We start from the raw sequence: 22201 nt of genomic DNA, 5'->3' as shown, positions 1-22201 counted from the left end.
TTGTGACTACAGATATGTGTCCTAGGGTTCCTCCAACGGCATAACCAACACAGGTTTATCATTAAATTAGTGACTAGAGGCACTGAGAAGCTTGAAACCAACATTATTATCAGTCTCAAGAGCAGGATGAAAGAAATTTTTCCCTTTTTCACATATAGAATCATAAAATCATAGAATCATAGGATAGTTAGAGTTGGAAAGGACCTTAAGATCATCTAGTTCCAATTCCCCTGCCATAGGCAGGGATACCTCACACTAAACCATCTCACCCAAGGTTCTGTCCAACCTGGCCTTGAACACCAGCAGGGATGGAGCACTCACAACTTCCTTGGGAAAACCATTGCAGTGCCTCACCACCCTAACAGGAAAGAGCTTCCTCCTTATATCCAATCTAAACTTCTCCTGTTTAAGTTTTAACCCATTACCCCTTGTCCTATCACTACAGTCCCTAATGAAGAGTGCCTCCCCTGCATCCCTATAGGCCCCCTTCAGATATTGGAAGGCTTCTATGAGGTCTCCATGCAACTTTCTCTTCTCCAGACTGAACAGCCCCAACTTTCTCAGCCAGTCTTCATACAGGAGGTGCTCCAGTCCCCTGATCATCCTCGTGGCCCTTCTCTGAATTTGTTCCAACAGTTCCATGTCCTTTTCATGTTGAGGACCCCAGAACTGCACGCAATACTCCAGCTGAGATCTCATAAGAGCAGAGTAGAGTTTTACATATCTGAGGCCACAATGACTTTATTTGAAAGAGAAATGATATTTTGAAACTCCCAATTTCCAGTTTTCTTTTTTTTTTTTCTTTTGGTAATATTTTGTCATCCATTTTGTCTCTGCAGATCTTCATATGCCTCCCATGTCTTTGCTAATCTTTGTGATTTACTGATAATAACAACCCATGCAACCTTAGTGTTCATATTTTATTCAGTCAAAAGCAGTACAGGAACTTGTGTCAATCCTCCCACAGAATGGCTCACTACTAGTCACTCTCTACTCTGATTTATTGTAATTTACTTCCACTTTTCTCTTATTTTTTTAGTTTATTTTTAATCAGTGACAGACTTACCTTTTATATATTACCCATGGGTCTCACATTCTAAAGATGCCATATTATCAGTAAAATTCTTATCTCTGCAGTTAAAACACTTGCTTTCTCATTTCCCTGCTTCAAATTTTATTCCTTTTGGCTCCCCTACTACTTACTGAACACTAAAAAGCACTAAATAAGTAATAAATACTCTGAAATGAAAAAAAATTTTCTCTGGTCTTGTTTCTTTTCAGTTTCCTTCTTGGCTTCTTTTTCTTATTCAAGCCCCAACTTGAAATGAGATGACCCGTTATGATTTTCACCACAAAAGTGGCAAACAATTTTAATCTGCATTAATAATTTCCCTCAGAGAATCATTACCCAATTCCAGACACAAAATTACTACCATTATCAGGATGCCTGGGAAGCACTATCTGCACGGTTGGAGCAGGAGGAATAAAAGTACCTGGAAATCACTTTACCCTTACCCCATCTTGAAGTTCCTTGAAAAAGAAGCTGGTCTGCAAGCTGATATAATTTATACTGACAGAGAGTGGTTCTTACAAGCTTTAATGACAGCGACCTGTTGCCTGTGCTCCCTGGGAAGCGGTATGGTAGTTGGAGGGTCTTATACCTTCCAAGGGTTTTCACCACTAGAGGAATTCTCTTCTGACTAAACCTGTTCTGGCAAAGGTTGCCTTGGGAATCATAAACTGGGGCTATTTCATGGTGGTTCTAACCCAGTCTTTACTGGGTCCATTCCAAACCTCATAGAAAATGATACTCTACATCTTACTGATTCAATCTTCCGTCTGAAACACTTTCAAGTCTTGGAAGGTTATGTGACAGCGGCTTCCATTTTCCTGTCATCTTTCACTTTGTCCCTTTAGTGGGTGGAGTCACTGCATTTTTTGATGTATGCAACACTCCATGTCAACCCATTCCTGGTGTTTGGTTGCCACTCATGTACATGTTATTATTCACACAAATTCTACAAAGAAGTTTCATAGCAAATGCCACCTTCTGTATTTATTTTATTGGGAAAGATTATGTAGATTTAGGGGTTTGTGTAATGAAAGTTGGTTCTGATTTTTCCCCCTGAACAAATATTTCAATTCCTTTTTCTTTTTTTCTGGTTTTGGGTTTCCTTTTTTTTTTCTTTTTTGTCTTCTTGTTTCTACTTCCAGTGTTGGCTTTTGCTTTTCTTTCCACTTGTTCAGTGGCCCAGGCAGTCAGTGATGGGATTTTCCTGTCAACCAACTGATTTATCACCTTCTAGTTCAGCTGTACCTCATAGCTGTGTAGCCTCTTCAGACACAGTTTTGAGTTCTTTATTTTCTTCTGGAAACTCTAATTAGCAGTCACAATTGTGATGAATGGGCTATATTAAATAGTAAGTGCCTGGGTTAAAGGTTTATGCAACAACATGTGGGTACAGTTCTGTAAACAAGTGAATGATTGAGGATACCATATGCATAAAACCTGAGCTGCCGCAGAGAAGAAATGAACTGGGGAAAAAAAACAAATCAAAACAAACAAACAAAAAACCAACCCAAAGCATAATTACGAAATTGGTGAATGATGTGTCATATTTTTTGCTGTCATGTGTTAATATTTGCTCCATTTGATATCCCAGATGTTTAAAGCAGTAGTTAAATCTGTCCTTGTCTGGGCTAACAGAGAAGCTTTTTACAAAAAAGATTTAAAGGTTTACTCCATTTCTAGAGGTTGTTTTTATTACTCCATGATGTTTTTCCCATATTCTGCTGTTCCCTTTCAAGTGTGTTTTCAAAAATTTACTTGTTTGCAAGCTGAGAAACGAAGGATATTTAATAGCATTCAAATAAGACATTCCCTTCTGTGTTTCAAATTTTGCTTTGGAAGAGGCACATAAAATAATTTCAGAAACAAACATTTTTTTATACGTAACTTAGTTTTGTAAAATTAAAGTTCACAATATTCTGAAAACATTGTTCCTGAGAGAGAAACATTTCACCACTGCTCTGAGAGTAGTAATTCACAGTGACAAAGGCAGCCAGTATATTTTGTTTGTTTAAAACTGTACATTTTGGAGGAGGAGGGAAAAGTACAAAACACACTTTAAGTGCCTTGAAGTGTTTGTTGTACACAGGAGACTCAGTAGCTAGAATTTGTCTCTGATGAATAATCAGAATATTTTGTCCTTGATATTTCTTGCCCAGAGTAGACCTTATGAATGATGTACATGCACCTTTTGTTGAGCATTTAAAGTACTCAGAAAACAAACATATAGGCTTGCATATTCAGAACCAAAAGGAAGGTACGATTTTAGACTTAAAGATTTTCAGATTCCCATTTCCAGGTCCTCTAGTGGGATCTGGTTTCCAGAAAACAAATGCCCTTCATCTGATGTATAGCTGAGCATACCAGAATAAAAGTACCCCAGATCTGAAAAAGGGAAGGGTAAAACTTCTATTTCAAAACACAGCCCATACCCTCAATTTTCCATTCCATCACTAAGTCTTCCTCTCTGTGCCCCCTCTTTACTTATAATCTGGTGAAATTCCTTTAGTGATGTCATGCTCAGGGAACAAAAGTCTCACTTATAAAAGGATTTTCTTTATTTTTCATAATTTAGCTCAACCAACACAAAAATGAATACTGTAAAACAACAAAAATGATGTAACATCTTTTAATTTTTCTGTGTTTGCTAAATAAGGCTACTATACTCCCTTTAAAATAAATCAAAACAGAGAGTTGGCAGAGTGAGGGTCTGGCTCTTGAGGTCTACATGTACAGCAAATGTATTTACCATCATTTATTGCATGACAGTTTAAACCTGACATTAGTCATTTATAGTGCATTCAGTCCATAACACTTTTTAAGTGGCTGGGCTTTAATTGCTACTTTGACACTGGTCAAAATACTAAGATTAAATAATAATTTTGTATCTATTTATTTTACTTGAGGACAAAATGATCTATAGCTCATGTTTCCTGCAACCTCTGCATTAAATAAGCCTCAGTATTAGAGCAGGCCTTAAAAAATGTCTTGAATCAACTTGTCATTTTTGAACCTTTCACCTATGGTCACTTGAACAATCTCTATATGTTTTTCTTTAGTAGAATAGAACTAGCATAACACTAAAAGTTAATTGGAATATTAGGTAGTATACTTGAAACCATAAAACATTTTCCAGGAAAAAATTAAGCTCCCTTGTTGATTGCAACATACGAATATGTACCAAACTTACATACCAAAAAGGGAACAAAGTTTTGTTTGTTTCTCTGTTTTATCATAATTTCCCCCTCATCTATGCTGTCTTTGCTAAATCTTCACTAACCAATAATGCCAAAAATGTGGGCTTTCTAACAATGAGGTAAAACACTGAAAATGGGATCAAGGAACAGGCTTCAAACTGACTTTTACATAAAAGGGGGGGGGTGGGGTGGGGTGTGAAGAGGGAGGAGAGAAGGGAGAGAGAGAAAGGGAGAATAAGAGAAAGACAGACAGGAAAGGGAAAGAAAAGGAAAAAAAAAAAGAAAGAGAAAATGAAGGATAAGAAGGGAAGGGAAGGGAAGGGAAGGGAAGGGAAGGGAAGGGAAGGGAAGGGAAGGGAAGGGAAGGGAAGGGAAGGGAAGGGAAGGGAAGGGAAGGGAAAGGAAAGGAAAGGAAAGGAAAGGAAAGGAAAGGAAAGGAAAGGAAAGGAAAGGAAAGGAAAGGAAAGGAAAGGAAAGGAAAGGAAAGGAAAGGAAAGGAAAGGAAAGGAAAGGAAAGGAAAGGAAAGGAAAGGAAAGGAAAGGAAAGGAAAGGAAAGGAAAGGAAAGGAAAGGAAAAAGAAAAGAAAAATGGAGAATGAAAAGGGAGAAAAAAAAGAAAAGGAGAAAGAAAAGGAAGAAAGAAAAAAAAGAAAGCAAAAAACCGTGCTATGAAGAGCAATGAGTAAAATATTTTACACTCTATTTTTATCAGTACATAAAGACCAAAAATAAAAATAAAATAAAAAAATGACTTCCAACAGTGCAATGGTTGAATGCATTTATGTAATATAAACAACATTATTCTTTGCTTTTTCTACACAGTCTTCTCTGGTCATGCTTTACATCCAGAATGTCCCAATGGAAGAAAGCAAACGATACCAGTCACTTCAGAGACAACTGAAGTAATAAAACACAACTTAACTCTGAACCACTTGTCATGACTGTCAGAGTTATCACGTTAATTGTTAAATAGGATTTTCTACAAATATACAACATATAAAAACTGTTAAATATATAACTTTAGGCTTTTCAAAATACATTTAATGATCTCTTTCAAACAAGTGTTACTTTTTGTTTTCTCTTTAATTTGCTTTCTGGTGCTAAATGGTGTTTCAGATGAGACATAGGCCACAGATGACCAAACATGCTCTTTGCAAATACTGTATTATTCAACTTTAACTATCAAAAATGGAACTGTAGAAGAGGCATGTTTAACTGGTTAAAACTGAAAATGATTTTAGTACGAGAAAGTCAATCTAAGTACAGAGGAATAAAGGTGCCGTGTAGACAGTTTGTGTTCTTTTTGTCCAAGTTTTTCAAACTCAGTGCTCCATTATGTTCTCTTGAACGTGGCATTTCAAGAGTAGGTCTCTGAGTTAGTTTTTACTGCAGTTTTCCATAAAGACTTCTGCTGAACAACATCTCAGCTTTGTGAAATCTGGAATCATGTCTTTGTGGAGACCTCCTACAATTTAATGACATAACTCTGTTAACAGTAAGATTGTGTCCACTTTAAAATAGATTTTGCTCTTTGGTCTATTGTATATACTGAAAGTATAAGAAAATAAAAGCAATTCAGACAGTTTAGGGCACAAGAAGAGTTTCTCTTTTGCACCTCAGTGTCCTCCCATAGGCAAAACAGTCTTCTCTAAGGCTGACTGGGATGATACTCTTCATTGTAGCAGACTCTTCGAATTAAAACATGTAGGTAACAGCAAGTCCAGCAGTGGTGTATAACGCAGATGAAACGTTAACCATGAACTTTTTTGTATTGCTAATGCCCAAGCATATCTCTTTTTCTAGATTCCTTAGTTCCGTGATCCTTAATATGGTAGAACAAACTTTAGCTCTTAATGTAGAGGAATTATGCTGTCATTCATGAGATACAGAGAAACAGACAGTTGAGTTGATGACATATAACAAATGATGATCAACAGCAGTGAAACTTGACTAAGTAGCTCACACAGAGCCTAAACCACTCCTACGAGGATTCTGTGTTGCTGCATTTGTCAGGAGACCTGTAAATCAATAAGAACAAATGAGTCAGTGTCTTAAGTTAAAATCCTGGTTATCTTTGCTGTCCATTATTTTCAAATATACTGTACTGAGATTAATGAATTAACAGCTACTGAATTAGAAGATATTTTTCACAGCAAACATTTCTCCTGAGAAACAACATATGAACAAACCTATATTTTAATTTGTTATAAATATTTATCATTTTAATAATTATTTCTAATAAACTCATGAATAAAAATGATAATTTACAATAATTTCAATGCCACAGATCTTCTACTAAGCTCCATGCACATTCCTTTTTATAAAAATAATATCACAGAATGTTCTTTTACCTGCATTAAAGTTACATATAACAATATCTAATACACATGGCAATAAAAATGACTATTTACTTTTCATGTATGGGATATGATGAAAAATGGATGTGAAAGCCACGACCATTTATTAAAAAAGCAAGGATGCTTGTACTGGAGGCTTTTCTGCACATAAATTTCCAATGAGCAGTAGAGTGCGCCTAATTTAATCAATACTGCCCTCTAGCGATGCTATTACAAGTGCAAATTAATGTAAAAAATGTTTATTAATAGTCGATTTAATTATAAAATTGTTTTAGTAGCACAGCAATAAAAAAAAAACAAAAAAAAAACAACAAAAACGAACCCAAACCCTAACAAAACCCCACAAAACAATGGAATGGGTAAAGGACTGCCTGATGAACCTGTTTAAAATAAAAATGGAATGAAAACAGAGGTTTAAAAGAGAAACAGAACAAAGTTCACACTATTAAAGAAAACAAGAGTACTGGATGACAGCTCAAACACAAATGAGAAAGTGATGACTGATTTTATACAGCAAGGAGCCAGCTACTCATGCTCACCCAAAATAACAGTTTAGAAATGGTTTCAAAATTACACAGATATTGTACAAGACAAAATGTTTTGAGATGTATTAAGCAAGCATGATGGTTACAAAATGTGGTTTGAATGCTCAAACACTATCTTCTGCTTTGGCATTGTTCTGTCTCCAAACAGTCAGAACTGTTTACTGATGGAAATACCATGCATAACTCCAGAAAATATTGAACAGTGAATGTGAAAGAATAAAACAAATAAGAAAATACAGTTCACTTGGTTCAAGCCGTGTATCAGATTTAGAGTTTTTCATCCAACCCTCAGAGCATTAAATGAAAGAAATACCTGCCTCCAAATCAATTTAGTGACAGCTTGAAACATATGGATCTCTCTACATGTATGTGGAAAGATAGAAAGATAGATAGACATACAGACAGAGATAGACAAATACTTTCCTTATAAGGCATAAAGTGTATGTCACATATTTCTGCTTTTGTCCTCTCACCTTTTCCAGGAAAAAACACCCCAGAAATCTTGCAAACAGCCTTTCCTTTTCGGACTAGTGATCAGATCTCCAAACCACATGGCCTCAGACAGGCTGAAGGCAAAAAACCTGGTTGATTATTGTGGTATATTCCCCTTTTTAAATATACTTTCAGCAAGAGAAATTAAAGTTTTGCTTCTATTAATTTTTCTGTTTCCCCTTTATACTCTTTCTTGGGGTTTCCACTATGCCCCCTATTTCTCTTCCCATTAGAAAAGAACACAACTTTAAAGGTAGTCATATTTTTTATCCAGCAAGACACAAACCGAAAGATTTATGGTTTATTACATTTGAAAGTAAACTACTATTGTATTAAGAATTAGGCTGAGTTAGCTCCATCTTTCCTGAATTATGCTGGAGTGGCCTAAAGCTAAAAGCAGCTGCGTAAACTGCTGACGGACTGTGTGTTCGGTGTTTTCACAGTGTGCTTCTGTACCAATATTGGTCCCAAGATGGAGAGAGAATTCAGGTACAACCACATTCATTTGCAGATACCTGCTGCTTTGTCATTTTATGGATATAAAAGCTTCCTTCCTGACTTGCTATCCCTGTCTCTACTTCACACATCCCTGCTGCGTGAATATGGTATCAACACTTTAAAAGAAGGAGAGAAGAGGGGAGACAATTATGCATTTTAAAAATGCTGAGGCAGGGCAGAGAGCAAGTTTGAAATAAAGTGATGACAGGAAGAGGAACAGATTAGAGAACAGGATGTGAATTTACAACTTTGGACAATGACAGAAGAAAATAGAATGGGGGGGGGGTGTGTGGAAGAGAAGGCATAGGTTAGCTAGGGAAGTTGAAACACCATTTATGAAGGCATGGAAAACACCATGATGAAGGCATGAAAAAGAGGTAAGGTAGGTAATAGGAACAAATGACAGAAAGAAGACAAAGGATAGAAGAGAGCATGAAGAGTCCAGTGAAGAGAAAATGTACACCTACCCTCCCACCTCCTGTTTTTTTCCCTTGTATTCCTCATTATAGATAAATTAATCACTCCCCAGAAAACCAGGCAGATTAAGCAAGAGAAAAGAAAGATTATCAAAATGACCATAAAAGGGACTTCTTTATTATTTATACTAAAAGTTCAAAACATAAAATAGAATCATACAATTGTTTAGGTTGGAGAAGATCTTTAAGATCAAGTCCAACTGTTAACCTAAGACTGCCAAGTCCACCAACTAAATCATATCCCTAGGTGCCACATCTACACATCTATACTTCCAGGGATGCTGACTCCACAGCTTCCCTGGGCAGCCTGTTCCAGTGCTTGACAACAGTTTCATTGAAGAAATTTTTCCTAATGTCTTATCTAAACCCGTCCTGGCACAACTTGCGTTCATTTCCCTTTGTCCTAACCCTCATAACTTGGGAGAAGAGCCCAACACCCACCTCACTACAATCTCCTTTCAGGTGGTTGTAGAGAGCAATAACGTCCCACTTGACCTTCTTTTTCTCCAGGCTAAAAAAACCCAGTTCCCTCAGCTGCTTATCACAGAACTTGCTCTCTAGACCCTTCACCAGCTTCACTGTCCTTTGGACATGATCCAGCACCTCAGCCATGAGCACCCAATTTCTCCAGGGGAATGCTGTGGGAAATAGTGTCAAAGGCTTTAGTAAAGCCTGCATAGACAACATCTACAGCCTTTCTTCATCTAGTAAAGGGGTCGCCTTGTCATAGAAGGACACCAGGTTAATCAACCAGGACTTGCCTTTCGTAAACCCATGCTGACTGGGCTTGATCACCAGGTTGTCCGGTACAGACTGTGAAGACACACAAGAGGATCTGCTCCATAACCTTCCCCTGCACAGAGGTCAGGCTGACTCGCCTATAGTTCCCCAGACCCTCCTTACAGCCCTTCTTGTGGATGAGTGTCACATTTGCTAACCTCCAGTCAACTGGGACTGCCACGGTTAGCCAGGACTGCTGAGAAATAATGGGAAGTGGCTCGGTTAGGCTCTCTGCCAGCTCGTTCAGTACCCTTTGTTTCTTTTTTTCCCTTCACTTAGGAAATTTGCAGCAGCATCAAATTAAAGAGTCCCGGTACTGATCGCTTACTACAAGATTTTCTTTTCTGTCCATTTCTACACAGGACTCATGGCAGTTCTAGGTTGCCATTAGGTACCATTGCACAAGTCTTTTTTTTTTTTACTGACTTCAATGAAGTCAGAATTTCTCCCCTGTGCTTTAGACCGTAGGTTCAGTTACTTCTCAAGGAGTCAGATGTTCTGGCTATGTGTCTGGAGAACTCTTGATCTTGTTCAACTTTGAGAGATTGAGTGAGCGTCTAGTACTAGAGACTAAAATATTACCATATGTCATCTGATTTTTTTATGTGATGGAAGCCCAAGTTCCTGTGTGCTCCACAGAATTCTGTTCAAGCGGAAAAATGACTGCATATTAATAGATAATCCAAAGCATAAGAAACAATGCATTTCATATGACCATATATATCTTATAATTTTTGAATGGCTTGAATATGTCCTAAGAGTGTTTACACAATTGTTACATAGTCCACTTGATTCCTCGTATTCTGGAGGGAGTAGAATAACGATGAATACCATTATCTCCAACTGTGCCCTAATGGCAAATAAAGTAATTTACTGTTTCATTCCTATGAGTCAAAGACAGACAAAACATTATTCAAGCCACCCTGAGGAACTGGGAATATGTGGTGATTTTCTGACAGGATTTCCACCAAAAGAAACTCACTCAAAACCCTCTGTCTGTCCTTCAGTGTGGTATGATTTAATTCAGTGACAGAATGTTTTAATTTCTCACCACAAACCAGAAAACTGAACCAGACTTACTGTAACTGGCAAATATTTTCAGAGTTAGGACTGAGTTTCAAGTACATCTTGCCTGACCTTTTATTTTAAATGGAACCTGCATAAAAACCAACAATACCATGTCAAGCCCGGCAAAGCCTTAGCAGTTTCATCTGGTTTCCACTCCATTTTTTGAACAAAAATGAAAGTCAGAGTGAACCAAAGTCATTATTTTTGCTACAGTAGCCAAGTGCTTTTACATGATTGCCTGTTGAAGTTACATTGACACTTTATGATGACAACTCTGAACTATCTATCATGTTTGCAGCACTGATTTCTGGAAATTTTCTCGATGCCTACAGAGAAATTGGTCATATTAAAGAGATTTCAGTGTTGCTTTACAGATGAACTACTTGTCTGAAGTGTGGATTGTGCACTTTCAACTACGGTCTTAAAAATTACCTCTGTGAGTCTTAGGATTCTGTATGGCACACATCAATGTAAATGGCTTTTGGTTTTGGCTTAGGGTTTTTTGTACAAAGTTAGAGATGGATGTAGGTTGGGCCAGTCTCTGCCTCACAAACCTACTCATAAAGGAAACAGTTCCAAACCTTTTTACCAGCTGATGGCAAGTCAGATAAAGCAACATGTCTTTCCCCTCTGCTTCTGCAGCTGTCTCTTCTAGGTCTCTGAATAACGAAGCATGTATAATGCAGGAAGAATGATATAAAAGCATTAAAATGCCCAAGGAAAACCTTATGCTACCTTGCAAGATACCTCATGCTTTATGGGAATAAAAATGTAAATTCCTGGTGATGATCCAAGCAGTAGCAATGACCTGTTGTATTTATGAGAACTCTCACAGTCCCTCCTGAAAATTTATTCTGTTTTTCTCCTTTTTTCTCCCTTTCTCCATGCTGTTCATATATGCAAATTGAACTGTTTAGTCTTCAGGAAAATACAAGTTAATCTAACTTTAAAGTGTCTGCAGCTACTAAGAATAAGATAAAGAAGCATGGACGCTCCTATACTTAGTAGTGCTGTATTCTGACTCACTGAGCTAGCCATGCTCTTCAAGTTGTAATACCTGCAGAACTAGGAAAAATAACATTGATCAAATTCAGTGTCTGTGCTTGGGTGAATGTTTATAAAAAGCAGCCTAGTGTATTACGTACAAAGATAATACCTTGCTGTGCTGCACTCCACCAAAGCAGCATTCATGAGTTACAGACAACAGAATCCAATCACTAGCCACCTTCTAGAACATGCCCTTTCTTAACATCCACTATCTGGACTGGACTTTTTTTATCACTTCTACTATTCAAGTCAAGCACAGAAAGAAGTATTTATTCCAACTCTGAGACTCTTTGCAAATGAGATTTTTTTTTTCCAATAACAATTATTTTGATATTAATGATCTGTCCAGAACGAACACCAAAAAGTGCCATTTCCCCTTAAATAACACTCCCAGCCCTATCTTCTCAATTTGCCCTGACCACCTGCCAGGACTATCATTTTGATTATTCATTTCCTTTTCTATCAAAATCCTGTTTCTCTCATGCTACCTTTTTGAACTCACAAGATCTTGGAATGTTCTAGGTCAGATCATACATTCCTCCTTTCTTCTGAATTGCCCATTCCTACATAAGCAATACTAGAGAAGGCAGTGGGACTGTTCTTATAACTAGATAATCCTTACAATGAATGAAACTGTTAGAACAAAGTGTTGTAACTCAGCTGACCATAGGTCATGTAGGTGACCTGTGTTTAAGAGCTCAGCCTTAGGCATATATAATAATACAAGCTTGCTTTTCAGCATCTGAACATATGCTAAGAAAAAGCAATGGAGGTGGCAGAAGAGGTGGCAGCAAGAATATCTGTGCTCAGAACATTCAAAGCTGATGAGCACAAAGGTGATCATGGAGTAGCATTTAGAGCTGTTGTGGATCAGACAGGTCTCATTCTGCCCCCATGAAAGTCTAAAGCTAGCTCCTTGAAGTAATATGGATAGAAAGAGGGTATGATGAAGAGGATCACATATTTTGCAAGGCATAACAATGCAAACCAGAGTGTCTTAATCTCTAATGTGCTGGGTAAAAGCAAACACACTTAAAACAACACTACTAAAAGGCCTTGAGCAAGTAACCCAATTGTATCTGATTTCTCTTTGCTTTGGTTAGAGGTGTACACCTAGATGAAGTTTAGCACCAGGTAAAAAACTAAGAAAGGTTTGTAACTGGCACAGAATTGTAAACTTGAGAAATGACTACTTACTTTTCTCCCTTCTTTTTACTCTTCAAATAAAAGCAACTGCAATATTAACAGAATTGAAAGTGTGCAAGGACAGCTAGGGGCTTTCCTTAGGGTACTGAAAAAATAACCTGGATTTATTATTCCTGAGACTTTTCTCTAAGGTAGGAGAGAGTTTCAAATTAAATCAGGAATGAATCTAAGACTCTATTTTTATTTAAACACAGTAAATTTAATGTATACTGAATCCTGAATATTCATACCTACATGCCTATATTGAAAACATACTCTTTATATGTTAAAAAATCTGAACAAAGACATAACTGCAATTACATAAAACATTACTCTGATAAAGTGCCTTGAATATTTGTGTGCTAATAAAAATCTATCAAATATAATGATCTTACATAAAATAATGCTTGTATTGCCACAAAAGACTATCTCATGAAGACAGTGATGTGAATTTTAAAGCTATTAATCTACTTAATAAAGGAAAGAAAACCCCCAACAACCCACGAGTCATCGTTGAAGTCCACAAACAAATGCAAACTGTTACTTTTTCTTCTCTAATTAGATGAGAAGACTGTTCAGGGATATGTGTGAGTGACGTCTGATTGACAGGCAGCTGGTCTGGAGCAAAATTTCACACTCACAATAGAAACTGGAACAGTGATTTCCTAGGATGGATTGTGAAAATAGTTAAACTTAGATGAATAATACACTGAAAAGGAAACATGCTTTTAGATGGACTATTCAGGATATTTCATCCATTAAAAGAGGTAATTTTGACTTACAAAGCATGAGCTTTAAACAGAAAGTTCAACTGCAAGTAAAGGAACTGAATAGACAGTGTTCACCAGTGAGATACTATGTCTGCTTTATGTATTCCATCTGACAATTTATTGCTTAAGAAAGCAGTAATGTTTAGCATCATTCCAGAAAGCAATGTAGCACAGCAGATGACTTTAACAAGCAATCTCTATAAATATGTATGCTAAATAAATCTCTATTTAAAATTGCTCTGCTTAGCCTTTGTCTATGACTTGAGGAGAAAGTAGTAAGTGAACAACTGTGGTGAGAGGGAATAAAGAAGGAATAGATATATGTAGGTCAGGTAAGAACAATACAGGAGGGTTTTTATTCTCTCATAGCCCTGTTTGAAAACAAATGTAAGAACATATACAGCATTCTTCTATAGAAATAACACACGGGCATCCAGTGCAAACAGAAAAGCAAGTATGGCCTTCAGTAAAGCTTGAATGTACATGGCCATGTGTATAGAAGAAAGCCCACCACTGCTTTTAATCCTTACATCGACTGCAAACGGCACATTTTTCAAAGGAAAAAGTTTCTGAACCAAAATTTACACATGGAAAACAACACAAGCATGTCTCAGCACAAATTAATTCAGCTTTTTAAACATTGATCCTACTCTGCAAAACCAAAAATTTCCAGCCTAACAGATTGTTACACCCTTGTTAACAGGTTTATGAGATTTAGTTTCTGGCCTCAAAGGCACATTATAAAATGCAAAAAATTCTTCCCTAAAACACTTCACCACAGAAACAGTGAGGCTCTTCAGGAAAGTGAAAGATAATGATCTCATCTAAAATATCCTTTTGTACACCTATGCTCATCCTCCAGTTTTAAGTTTTGCATGACTATGGTAAAGCTGTAAAGAAGGATGAGACAGAGAATTTAAGGATCATTATCCCAAACTTTCAAATTAAAACATTTTTAATACCTTATTTGGCAAAGCAGACAAGCAGACACCTAAATTATACTGTGTAGTGCTTTGATTAGAGGTGCAAGCATATTTTAACATAACAAACCTAGGGATGCATACAATGCAGTAGTTCAAAAACCAACCAGTGTGTCACTGTAAACTGTAGGCAGAGCACTCTGTTCCCTGTGCAGCATATTGGATCTGAATTCTTTGGCAAGATCACCATTGCCCTCCCTATCCCATTTCTGTGATATTTTGGCAAGCTGTGCTGTGGTAATCAGATTTCTGCAGTAGCCTGAAAACAAATAACAAAAGAGGAAAAATAAACTGTGGCAAATGTCAAGGAATTTTCTATAATTTACAATGAATTTTACACAGACAAAAAACAGAACTATATAATAAAAATAGCTGCAATACAACTTCCAGAGAGCAGGAGAGGAAGTGAATTTGATCTCTCGACACACGAAGATAGCAGTCTCAGAGAATCTTCTCACCTCATCTAGTTCCATGTGTCTCATAGAAGTGGGGTGAATCCCCTACTTTATAGTAACCTTTCTCAATCAGATTTTAGGGTTTCCTAGCCTATTGTCTCTTCCATGACAGCCCTTCAACTCCCCATTATTACAATCTCCTTGGATCAAGTTCAGATTATGAGACCTAAATGTGGGTATCTATATGTAAAGTACAATCTCAGTCAAGGTCAACAAAATCTCTAGTTCAATTCTGCCAAAACATAGATGTTTAGTGCCTGTGGGACATACTTGAGCATCTGCCCTGACCTCCAGATGCTGTTTCAAAATGCCTTGTGTCATATATTTGAACTCCTGAACACACCTTAAGACTCCTGGAACATCTACGCTGCCCTGGACACATGAGTTCAGAGAACTGAATTCTGCACTTACTCTCTTTTCTCAAGCTGAGGAGTTCCAGGCAGATCCTGCTTGTGACTCACTAGGCCTCATTTTGTCACAGATGACCCACTAGACCCTAGTGTAACTCCACATGCATCGCTGCCCAAAGCGTATTTTGTGATTGAGCATTTCCTCTGGGTTGAGTCTCACAGATGGCAGGGAAAAGGAGTAAGATACCAATCTTATGATCAGTCTCTGTGCCTAAAAAGCAAGCATTTGTGGTTCAGTTAGCTAAAACGACAAGACAGACCATGAAACTTTTATGTGGGTCCATCCTTAAGAAATGTTACTACAGAGATCACACAATCCTAGAAGTTCAAGGGGATGGGACCACAGATAAGCATGCTATTACACTAAGCACGTGTCATTACAAGTGTTAGAAGAGCTGTCAAATTGTTTCTTAGAAACATTTATCCAACCTTTGTTATCTTTCAAGCTTGTCTTCACATTATAAGAATGACAAATAGTAACATCAGACCTTGAGAATACTTAAAAAATGATTGAGCTATTTAAGAGATTTTTCTGGGTTAAATCAGAGTAAAATGTTTTCCATTCCTCACCTGCTCCAATCGTAGGTGTAAAATGGACCTTGCTGGTTCCTAAAACATTTACTCAGATGAAATTCAATGAACCTGAGAAGCAAATAAGCTTCAGGTAAAGACAGGGATCAAGGTATAGTATTGACAGTGTCATTAGTTAATCCAGTGTGGTGGATCACACAGTACCTGTGCTGCTCATCACAGTACCATTTCAGAGTTCATAATCTAATGCAACAAACCAAACCCAGGAACTGCTAACTTATTTTTTAATATAACATTTGATACTTTAGGACATTACTCTGATAATTATGGTAAGATTTTTGCTGGTGAGAACTCACAGATTTCTTTTTCTCATCTTAGATTTTCCCAGATTTCAAAAAAAATATACAAGAGATTTGAAAGACTTCAGCTGCTGGCAGCTATCAAGCCCTTGGTTCCTCTGGTATGTCTGGGTTTGTGAGGGGGAGGTTCTCAAGACAGAAGGAAGAGATATCACCATGTTTTAGCAGTTACAAGAAAGTACATCAAAGTTAAGGGGATAGGTCCTAAAATATTAACTATAGTCCAGATGGCCTGCGTGGGTGAAACTTGAGAATGTTTAATGAGAAATCACACAAAACTCAGATGCTATAGAAACAAGAGACAAAACAGAAAAAGAGGAGAATGTATTACTGACTCTGCCAGACATGCTAGGCAACATTTCATAAATATCAGATGGAAGAAGCCATGATCAATCTTTCTTTTGAGGTCAGAAATTACATGCCACACAGAATAGGACTAATGCACAAATGAAATTACATGGTTTGAGTTTCTGCTGTCAGAAGGAGACCTGTATATTCTCCTCAGAACAGGTCTTGGCTTAGGCTATGGGTTTCTTGAAGATGTCATTTTATCAAGGTTAACTAACAAGATATAGTTTCTGTTTCTCTGGCATTGGCCCTTTTTTGAAAATTAAACAAAAATGGAAAAAAGGCAATTTTTTTTTTTTTTAATAGTATAAGAGGAAATATGCTGTGTAGGAGACAATGTGGGTGTGTTCCACAGATTCTGTAAAATTCATAGGGACTACTGTGGGAATTACAACACAGGCAGGAAAGCTCTTGAGAGACAGTCTTGCAAGGTACAAGCATAAAATTTGCCGCAGCATTCATAGCTGTTTGTAAGGCTTAGCTACAGCTCTTCTCTACACACAGTGATTAACTTTGTTCTTAAAGTGTTTTATCACTGTTAGACTCAATAGGTGCTAGAATATGTAAAATTGGTTTTGAATAATTTTGTTTAAGAAGAAAATGGTATTTAAAAAAGTTAAACTTTCATTTTAAAGTGAATCAATTAATTTTGCATCCCAGGAGTAGTACTGTGTGATAAGATATGCTATATGAGCAAATACTATTAATTCTGACATTTATTACTGAAATAATTAACATCACTTGTTAGTAAGAACTGAATTGAATGTCTTATTTTCAGTGTCACAGTGATATCTGTTTGTGTTGTGTTGGTGTCAGACAACAGAACTGAGCATTGGAATAGGCTGCCCAGACAGACTGTGGAGTCTCCTTCTGCAGAGATACTCAAGAGCCATCTGGACACAGTCCTGAGTAATGTGCTTTAGGTGACCCTAATTGAGCAGGGAGATTGGACAAGATGATCTCCTGTGATCCCTTCCAACCTCAAGCATTCTACGATCCTGTGATTCTGTGAAACTATATAACACTTCTATCTGAAAAAGAAAAACCTCGGTTGCAGTAATTATCCCATTGACCTTTGGGCATCTAAAAGCCTAATTTAGGATTTTGCTAGTCAAGGACAATTTACGGAAAAGCAGTTTGAGGTCAGTTTGACAGTGCATACTGCAACTATGTACACTTATCGTGGTTATCTGATTTAGATGCCTCCAGTCAGAACACATAAATCATACCAAATGCTCTAAAAGCATATATCCTGATAGTCTTTGAGAAAAACACAATTGCTTTTATCACGTAAATGAAATTTAACCTCCCCTTTTGGAAGGACCTATGTCTCTCCACTGATGATAGACAAGGCAAACAGCAACTAGGTTCTGAAGTCATGTGATTGTTAACTGCGTTATATAAAGGAATGTATCTCATTCTCACTAATTATTTTTTTTATACTTTAAAAAATATGTTGCTTGTATTGCTTGGGGTTTTGTTTTTCTTTCTTTTTTTTTTTTAATAAACAACTTTATGCTATGCAACTTTTAAAGAGAAGATGTTGTTTTCATTTTCCTAGAAAAAAATATTTCAAGCTAAGATATCAGCAGGAAAACAGCTGCTTTTCTAATTAGTACATTTGATGCGTAGCTTCTTTTCATTACAGAACAGAGAGGGGACACTTTGATCTAGATGTTTTTGTCAGTGTTAACTAGCATGAGGCCCTAATAATTTAAAAATAAGACAATCACAAATAAAATGTATACCTAAAAATTATTTGTTCAAAACATCCTATTATAACACATCAGTAGGAATGAAACACATTCTAATTGGTACTGATTCATCATGAAATAATGTCATAATAGTAATGAAAATGATACAATGATATAATTTAAAATTTTCTTTTGGATTAAAAAATTAAAAGTATTGAAATACTTCAATGCAAAAAAGTAAGTGAAAATTCCAAATTTAAACAAATACAATTAGTTATTGCTCTGACAGATTGTTTATTCAACAGGCTCAGGAGAGTTTGAAATTATCAATGAATATTCTCCCTTTCCTTTTAAAAACTCCATACTGGCACATTATCTGAGTAAAAGTTAGGCGTGACGAGCGTTCACTTTTTTACAACATATGCACTGCAAAGTGTTTAAGCTTACTCTGATAAAGTGTGCTTAATTAACTGTAACACTCGCTCTTCATACTGACTTCTAAAATGTAAACCAGCTTCAAAATTGGGTGATAGAAGACCTTTTAACCCTGATCTTCAGTTTAAAGGTGCACTTATACTGATATTTGATTACGCCAGTGTTCTTCTTTAAATATTGGAGTGTCTGCTTATTCCACCAATAAGCTCTGTTCCTGGGAATTTTCACTCAAAATCCTGTGGTAAGTCAATGGCTCTGACATCTGAAATGCTCTGGGCTGACTCCATTATCATTCCTAGTAATGATACTGCTCTGATCACTTACAAGATGCACAGCTGTCTGATAGGCCAAAACTATACAAACAGCATTAAAATTCTGGAAAGAAATTATATGGATTGTAAGCAGACATAACTCAGAAGCTAAAGAATCAGATCTTTATTAATGGAAAAAAAGAGATAAATACGTTTTGATTTAAAGCCTCATGCATAGTTTGATTTGAAATTCTTTCCAAGAGTTATCAAAAGCTGTCAATTGCCATTTGCTGTGCTAACTTGAGACATTAATGTACTTAAATATAAGTATACTTTTTTGTTTTTCTGCAGTCCTGCAGATTCTCCTGAGACCATTAGAACTGGCTTATTTCCCAGACATCTCTGCAAAGGATATTCTGCTCATAGAAAATGCAACATAGAGTGTCCTCAAGTGAAAAGTGTGGCAAAGCACTTCTGTTTGGCAAGTTTGTGAGTTAAGGGAAAGAAGAGCTTCATCCTCAAGATAAGAATGATAAAGTGAATTCTTGGCTAAGAGCTTAAGGCTTACAAAATGACAAATAATTAAAATAAATGCTCTATGGACCTTTTGCCAAATAAATGTAATTAGTTACATGTTGATTAAATTTCTGATATTTAATATCTGTAATAAAAAGCTTTTGATTTATGACTGTTCAACTGTATGACCACAGACTGTAGATGTCTCAATTCAATTCCTACCACAAAAAAGGCATATGGTCTGTTGTAATATCTAAAATATCAGCTACCAGCTATACTTTACCTTAAACACAGTTCACAGCTATCAATCACATATAAATGAAAGTTATTCACTGGACTTCTGAAGAGGGAATACAGGGTACACTTCTGTTAACACTTCAAATCACAGAAAGAGGTAAGGGGCCTATGGAGGTATTTAGGTGCAGTATCTGGAAACATCAAGGCTGTTAGCACAGCAGAGTTATTCAACTTTATTACATCAGAGAATCACTTAGCTGATTTGTGTGAGTTTGCAGGTTCTGGTTAATACTTCTTTGGTCTTACAGTGCAATGTCAACCTGTTCACAGCTCCAAGTCTATTTTTAATCAGATGATGTGTAAAGAACTATTCAAGTATTTTCTTCCTTTTCATTTCTTAAGGTTCCCTTTGAAAGAACATCATCTTCCTAGGTTGCAGTACTATGTTCTCCCTCCTCCTTACAATGTTCCTGCGGTATGCACAGTGGTACAAGTAAAACAAGAAAGGTTGTCCTCCCTTACTTTAACTCCAGACTAGAGAGAAAATAGATTTCAATTCCTACACAGAAAAGAGAACAGAGCACAAGATTCTTTGCTTCATCATTTTTAGCTAGGTCTAACCACTAAGTCCAAGGGTTCAGTTCAGTAACCCCAGCATGCTATGTGCAGATGTCTCAGTGTACTGAATGCTGATAGATCTGACCAGGCTCCAGTGATTATGGGTGCTTGCCTACTTTTCTTCACCAGGAACAGCTCCTAGTAGCAAAGCTGGGTGGTAGCTGTGGGAACTGCCTGACACAGGAATAAACTGCAGAAGACCAGCCACTTCTTTGAAGAGAATCAGTCTTCTACAATCTTCTCCCTTACATGTACTATTTGACAAAAGTCTGCAAAGGGAGAGGTAGAGCAGAATACCTGACTTATGACAAATTGACTTGGTACAAGCTTGGACAGCCCCAATCCCCAGAGGTTCCCAGAACTATTAGACCCCAGGCACTTAGCCTGCAGAATGACGTTCAGACTCCATGAAACTTCCTGAGGGATTGGATTCTGGCATTGTTATAAAAAGGCGGCTGTTGTATTCTTCCCCTGCTCTAGGTTTTGAGGAAATTACCTTTATATTCAGTGCTTTGTGCAGAAGCCCCAGGTACCAATATGCACCAGATCAGCCTCATTTCAGACTTAAGTGAGGGAATATGCACTTAGTGGATATTAAACGCACGTAGCTCAGTTCTGCCACAGTAGCCACACCTCTGGGTGTGTGCAGAAGTAAAATGTTATGCCTGTAATCAACTGTATGCAAATGATGTGCCTGTACTGCCTGTAAGGGAAAAATAGATTGTTTATAAAATGACAAGGACCAAGGATACTAGGCAGGATATTTGTTGAAAACAGTCTTGGATTTCAGCCTTATCAATAAACCAGGAAGAGAATATACAGAAATATATTGCACTACAGAATTCAAGTAAGCTATGGTTCCATTTAAGAAAGCCTATTTCCCTGTGTGCTGCCTCTGATAATCTGCCTCCATTAACATTTGTGCCTTAATCACCACACCAAATCTATCAAAAAACATTTTCAAATTCACATTCTTGACCTCACTGTTAGAAAGCTCTTACCCCTGTACTGACCATGGGCTATAGTCCTCAGGAACTATGAAAAGTTTTCCTGTTTTCAAACCCCTTCCTCCTAGTTTCAGAGTCACAACCATTCATTTATTTTCCTCTTGGATATAAGGAAGGTAAAATTTAAGGCATTTCTGCTGGGAGTAGGTAGCAAGGACAGAAGATGCACCAAAAATTTCTCTGTGGTTTTGAAGAGCACTTCCTCCATGGTAAGACTGCTTTTATCATTCATGTTTTGTAAAAACAAAAACACCACAAAAATACCCCCAACCACATCTCATGCAATTTAATTTTACTAAAATATCTTATTTAATAAAAAAATGAAAGTAAAAACATTCCACAAGCAGGCCTCTCTTGCTACCAGAAACAAAGAAAAGTCCTATGGATTATGGTATATGTACATAAAAAAAAAATAATCTGCCACACTGGCCTGGCTGTTTAATGGTAAAGGTTGCATACTACTTTGCAGAAGATTGCTGATTTTCTCTTCTATGATTTTCATTTGAAAGCAATGCAAGTATTTGACCAAATCTTCTGAGGACATGGAGATATCCAGTAGAAACCAAGTATGCACATGTAGACTGCCTTTAAGCGAATCCCTTTCCAGCCTCCTCAAACTCACCTCTCATGATCACCACCTGCTGATTGAAATTTAAGTAGAATAAATGGGGCAAAATTGAAGGTGAAGTGGCGGGCTGTCCTGTGTTTCATAAAAAAAGATTTTATTTGGAGATGAAATCATGCTACACACCTCAAGTTAAAGCATGAGTCCATTAGCAGATGGGATCATTAAATGCACACTTGGAGAAAAAAACAAAACAAAACAACCAAACTGCACATAGCTGTTCAATTAGAATATTAAGCAATTTTAACACT

General features: G+C 37.0%; 1 protein-coding gene across 2 annotated transcripts in view; it reads right to left on the bottom strand.

Moving 5' to 3' along the window:
• Nucleotides 1-5030: 5030 nt before the first annotated feature.
• Nucleotides 5031-22201, bottom strand: part of TAFA5 (TAFA chemokine like family member 5) — a 308827-nt gene continuing 291656 nt past the window's right edge. Inside the window, exons 4-5 of one of the 2 annotated variants that reach the window (XR_009967711.1) lie at nucleotides 7642-7734; nucleotides 5031-6284 (exon numbers count right to left, since the gene is read on the bottom strand). Coding sequence is in view for 1 of the 2 variants with exons in the window: in XM_062634190.1 (XP_062490174.1) it covers nucleotides 6276-6284 (9 nt within the window). In the remaining variant the exon portion in view is untranslated. The remainder of the gene's footprint in view (nucleotides 6285-7641; nucleotides 7735-22201) is intronic. The other variant, XM_062634190.1, reaches the window with a different exon arrangement.

This window comes from Pezoporus occidentalis, unplaced genomic scaffold (genome assembly GCF_034315485.1).
Source record: "Pezoporus occidentalis ecotype Australia unplaced genomic scaffold, CSIRO_AGI_Poc_V1 ctg42, whole genome shotgun sequence".
NCBI classification, from domain to species: Eukaryota; Metazoa; Chordata; class Aves; order Psittaciformes; family Psittacidae; genus Pezoporus; species Pezoporus occidentalis.
The sequence above is the reverse complement of the archived record's forward strand: the minus strand, read 5'-3'. Positions and strand labels throughout refer to the sequence as shown.